This window comes from Corvus brachyrhynchos, unplaced genomic scaffold, assembly GCF_000691975.1.
Source record: "Corvus brachyrhynchos isolate BGI_N302 unplaced genomic scaffold, ASM69197v1 scaffold381, whole genome shotgun sequence".
Lineage (NCBI taxonomy): Eukaryota > Metazoa > Chordata > Aves > Passeriformes > Corvidae > Corvus > Corvus brachyrhynchos.
In genome coordinates, this window is record NW_008236219.1 from 344,362 (window position 1) to 350,233 (window position 5,872).

General features: G+C 39.6%; 1 protein-coding gene across 1 annotated transcript in view; it reads right to left on the reverse strand.

Annotated features, from left to right (window-relative positions):
- Window positions 1–660: 660 nt before the first annotated feature.
- Window positions 661–5,872, reverse strand: part of SLC22A4 (solute carrier family 22 member 4) — a 19,815-nt gene continuing 14,603 nt past the window's right edge. The window contains exons 8-9 of the mRNA XM_017746858.1: window positions 4,264–4,399; window positions 661–3,136 (exon numbers count right to left, since the gene is read on the reverse strand). Of these exons, the coding sequence (XP_017602347.1) occupies window positions 3,061–3,136; window positions 4,264–4,399 (212 nt within the window). The 3' untranslated portion in view covers window positions 661–3,060. The remainder of the gene's footprint in view (window positions 3,137–4,263; window positions 4,400–5,872) is intronic.

The following is a 5,872-nucleotide window of genomic DNA, read 5'->3' on the forward strand; positions in this document are numbered from 1 at the left end:
CTATTTTCTCAGGCAATGTGTACTACATGCTTGACAAATAATAAATTCAATAAATAATATTCTAATCTTAGGCCAAAAATCCCAGCTCAGTACCTAGTGGCACTGTCAGGAAGTTCACAGACTCCCATATAGATGTCAGTTCAAAAGTTGAATTGTATCGCTGCAGAAATTTGGCCTTGCTCTCCATAATGCTAATTCATATTTTCAAGTGGCTTTTTCTGGGTGATATTCTTTCCCACCTCTAACTGATAAAAAACCCCCAAAAGTATACTTTTTATAGCATTTTTTGAACACTGGCATTTAAAATGATCTTTTATCCTGGGTTGGAATCACACAGCTGTGAAAAAACTCAAAAGTAGAAAATGAATGACATAATAGGAGTTAAATTACAAAATCATCCTTGAGTCTGGCCAGGGTGAGCTTCCAGGGATTTGCAGGATCAGGATTGAACCACGTGAAAAGTCAGAAAAACTGTACCACACCATCATAATCTTCCTGTGTGGAAGAATGTATTGGTGGAAGAGCTTATTTTAGAATTTTATTTTCATACCTGATCCATGCTAAATACCTTTATTTATTTATTTATTTATTTAAACTTCTTGGCACCAAGTGTTTAAGTTGGGAGACTTGCTCTTCAATTAGGAGAACCCAGACAGGAAGCAGGTGAAACAATGCCAGTGCACATTTTTATTACAATGAAGACAGAGGTCAATGACTGACAGTTACTACAGGTTCATATAGGCATTAGCAGATCCAGTAAGCCAGCTGAGGATCAAAGGTTGCACAGAGAGAACCCAGTAAAGGTGACAGAGGTGACAGATGAGGCACAGCGTGATGGCCCTTGCATCAGTGAGAACAATCCAGCAGGGGCTTCCCTCATTTCCACTACACTCAGACACCATAAGGCCTTATAACAACATCACATACTTTAAGAAAGACATTCCACTCCTCTGAAAGATTATTAAATCTGCTGCAAAAAATACTAAAACATGATGCTAGCTCGAGATCAATGGTTTAAATAAGAAAAATGAGACTGGTTGAAACATGGTATTTTAAAAAACATGACACTTTTTGTTATTTAAAAAAGGAAAAACAGGTTTTAAGATACTGAAAGGCTCAAGAGTACAAAAATATTTACCTTTTAGAAATACCCAAGCCCACAATCACATAAAATAAGTCTCAAAATAAAAATCTTCATAAAAATATGGCCTCCTACATTCAACCCAAGTCCTCAAACCTGTCCTGTGCTGATGAAAAGGCTTTCTTGAGAAATGTAGTTACCTCTAAACAGTCATTCTTTAGATTAACTCTGTAAAAGTAAAAACAAGATTAAATACTGCTGTTAGTAGAGAAATTGACTGAGAAGGGATGAGAAGATCAGGAGTCACAGGACAGCGGTTCCCTCATGCCACGTTACATTTATGGCAAAAATGTAACTGCAGGAAATTGAAAATAGTATTTCCACTCCCAAAAGCAGCTTGAGTTAATTGCACAAGTTCCTTGCATTTGTTATAAAGCTTAATATTTGTGCTTGAACTTCAGGGAGAGCCTCATTCTTGTGCCAAGGGCCAGCACAAGACAACCTACCCTGAACTCATGCATTAGAGATGAGACACAGTGCTTTTGTTGGCCCTTATAGAAGGTGAATCAGGGCTCATTGTTATTTATAGAGGATAAAAATCAGTCTACCGGGTCTGATAGACTTTATGTGACCAAGAAGTGCACATACAGCCAATAAATACAAAAATAAAAGGAATTACAGTCTTCAAACGACGTAGTGTTCATAAAACAGTAGTAGCACAACTCTAAGCTCTACATTTATCTTCATCCAATCTAGTTTTGCCAAACTTAAAAAAAAACCAACAAACCCAAACATACATAATCTGTAGGATATGAAAAACAAAACACTGGTTTTGTTGGTGTTTGGGTTTTTTTAAAAAAAAACCCCCGTGGTCCCAAATTAGTCCTTTTGAATTTTTAATAACTGCAAGTGAACATATCCAGTACAGAATATCAGATTTTTGTGAGCATCAAATCACCTTTAAGTTTGTAAATAGTACAAAAGTTTTGCGAAAGCTTTTGAAACTGCCATGAGTGTTCTCTGAAGGTGTAGAACGAAGTAGTATATATTCAAAGGAGAAATTAAATACTTCGGGAAAAAGAAAAAACAACACCTCAGGAGATCTAATGAACTGCTTATGCCAATATACCATGAAAAACCTGAAAGCTAAAACTGCATGGCACGTTTGGACAGGATCACTGACTTGGTACAGCTCACTTTTCTATTGAAAGTGGGTGTGGCCCACCAGAAAGTCAGCAAATTATAGTCCTTACCCAGTGCTCAAGATTTCCCCCGTACCCCAAAGACACTGAAGATTCACAAAGCCAAGGGTTTTGGGTGGGCTCAGGCTTTACGAAAAAGCAGTAGCTTTTACAGGAACAGGGGGATCCCAGGTCCTGGGAAAAGCAAGTGACATCTAAAGCCACTCGGATGTTTAAAACCCATGTCCTTACAATGAAGTCTATGCCTACTCTGCCATGAATGAATTCTGACTCCACTTAAGTCTATGGGCTTTGGTCACAGATTTCACAGGAGGACAGGATCTTTCTTTCAGGTTTTGAAAGGCAGACATCCAGCTCCCCTTCCTCCAGTAACACACAAAGTGAGAAAAATCACCAGCATTATGTTTGGGCTTTTTTTTCCTTTCAGCAGCTTTCATTGAGTACCTGAGTGTCTCCAGTCACTGCTGTATTATTCCTAATGCTCACTTCTAGCTTACTGCTTGACTTGTGTTTAGCACAGGCAGACCCCCGTTTCTCAATGGGGACCTGTGTCTGCTGACAAACCCAGGAATCAGGACATTGAATTACAGACTAAAAGTCCTACAGGAGTAGACAGCATCTTGTCAGTAAACTATGTAATTTGAGGACAATAGCACAGGGGATAGATAACAACTATGGTGCAGTAGCTGTTGGGTTTTGTTCATTTTCCTCTGGCAGAAAATGCATTTTGAGATGATCTTGTTCTTCTTTCAGCCCCTCTGAGAGGTGTGTCCTTCTTCACAAAGGTGTTATCAGACTTTTAGGACTCTCCTTGGAACTCCTAATGCCAATGGTTTGTTGCCCGTTTCTGAAACTGAAAGCAAGTAAGAGACTCAGAACTAGAGAACATTTTCCAGAGTGTCATCAGACACTTCCCTCTCCTATAAGCACCACTACAACAACCATGTTACACTGCTAATATCAACATTAGATGAAATCTAATGCTCTGTACAGTGTGCCTTGCTGGATGGCAGCAGCAGTGCAGCAAACAACGCTTGGATCTTGAATGTCATTCAGCAACTATAATTCAGTTACTTCAGGCTCCTGATGCAAGAAGCCTCCGAGGGGAATCTGGTTTGACTTTAGGATTTCTAGCTACAGTTTGTCAACTGCAAAGCTGAAAAGCCACAGGTCAGACATGTAAGAAATCCCTAACTGTGATAAAGAGCAACATGTCCTTTCTCAAGGAACCTGGCCTAGGAATTTTTCTTATTCTGAAAGCATAATGACAGATAATACAGGGAATTCTGGCTTTTTCAAGCCATTATTGCTTACAGGGGCAAATTCTGTTCTAACACCAGTTCTCACTGAGCTGAATGGTGGCTGTGCAGCTGCTCTTTGGTTAATTCAGTTTTCCTCTGCTGCTCTCACACTGTAGTGGATATGCATAGATTTGAGCAGAAATGTTTGCTCAGGGTACCCTAAATAGAAATGTTGGTGGGGAAGAGAACTGTCATTGCTTACAGCTAAATCATATAAACCAGAGGAAAAGCTGTCCTGGCCTGTCTCTGGCTGCCCAGAAAGAGGCTAGAATGTTGAAATCCTGCATTTAATTTTGAAAAGTACCTAAAGAACTTACACTGGAAGAATAAAGTCTCAAAATGCATATAATCCTACTAAATAAATAGTTTAAAGGAATAGTTTAAATAAAGAGTTAAGGAGAGTGAATGATATAATAGGATGGAACGTGTTTGGAGATCTGAAGCAACAGCCTCAAAAGGCTGAAGGTCAGCCTTGCTTTGCCAGCACACATCAGCTCTCAGGTTCAGACATTCTGGAGAAATTGTATGATGTCACTGTCTGTCAAATTAACAACCCTAAAGAAAACAATCTGAAGGGCTCTTTGAAAGCTTTGAAGTTTTGCAGTGGACCTGAAGAAACATGTTTCCCGATTGTGTTCTGAATTCCTGTGAAGCACAGGATGAATGAAAGCTGCCTTACCATTTCACCTTCAGCATCTGCTCAAAGCTCTCAGGCAGTGGATTGCCGTAGCTCTCTGGGAGAAACAGGGTAATGATCCCAATCAGCACAGTCAGGCTTCCCATCAGGATATATGGTAGGAATCTGTTGTAGGCACCTGGCAGAACACAGAATATTCCAACAGTACTTAATGTCCACAACTGACAAACCCACATGTAAAATTCATATTCCAGACATTGCTGTAATGCAGAATTAATTTGGAATAATTAGCTGGAAGATTCATCAATATCAAAGGTGAATCCAAAGCTGAGTCACATCTATTACCTGCCAGCAGTCAAATTTTAAAGCTTCAACATGTGCTCTTGGATAGCCGCACCTACCATAATTTTACGCCAACCCCCATGTTTGTATAGCAGCTACAAGTTTGGGTTGCTTTTTTTTTGGTTTGTTTGGGTTTTTTGTTTATTTGTTTGGGTTTTTTTTCTTTTACATTTTCAACTGGGATAATCAACATCTTTGCAAGGCAATAGCTCTGCTGGAGTCTTCAGTGCCACACTGTCATCAAGAACCAAATCCTCTGTTAAATAGTACAATATGAGGGAATAAAATTGCTTGTAAGCAATGAAGCACTCATCACTGCCTGAGATCGTATATCTTGCTGGACTGATGCAAAAGAAGAGAAGAGACTAAGTCAGCTGAACAGCTCAGTTACAGACTAACAGCTCATTAATGGGGAAATGCTTTAATGCCTTCTTTATTGCAAAGGGAGAGAACATCGGGCTTCCCGAGACGCACATGAGGTTCTGACCTTGGTCTACTCAGAACATTATTTTGGACTTGAAGGCAGCTGCCTCCGCCAGCAGCCAAAGCTGGCACACAACCATTCAGGCAGGATGCAAGATCCTCTAGTCACAACAGCACAGCAATGAAAAGGTCTTTCAGAAAAGGGAATTAAAGTATTGAAGATAGAGAAAGTACCAAACTGGATTTGACAGCTTTATTTTATAGTTGGGATAGAGCAATATGCTTTATAATGTATGGAATAAACTCAGATTAAAGAGGACCTCTGGGTATGTCTCACAGAGATGAAATTTTGATCTGATCTCTTCTGTGTTTTTGAGCCGGATGAACTGCAAGGTCCTAATTTAGCTGTAGCAAATAGCAGCAGCTGACAAGTTTCTCCTGAAACCTCTTAAAGTTTAAGAAACAATTTTGATGTCTGGAACAAGATTTCTTAAAGACTGAGCATATGGATACCTGGGAGAAAAAATCCCCACAAACCCACAAAAAACAATCAGTAAAAATCTTATTTTGTATACATTTCTCTCTTAGTGCTGCAATGGAGACTGAAGGCCTTAAGGAGAGTCAACAGTCCTGCTGACCCTTTTACTTTACATTTGGACTGTACAAGTATGAAACTAAGACAAGGTATTTTCATCATTTTTTGGTACATTGTGTTCCAGTTACACTGGAATGCAAGCGTGAATCAACCCTGATTAGTTACAGATAGTCATCTCCTCTCCCCTTTCCTGACATGGAGAATCAGCACTAACCCCTCAGCAGTACATCAGCAATGTTCTGCCAGAGCCAGAAAAGTCATGCTCATGTTGTCTCAAAGATCTCAGCAGGA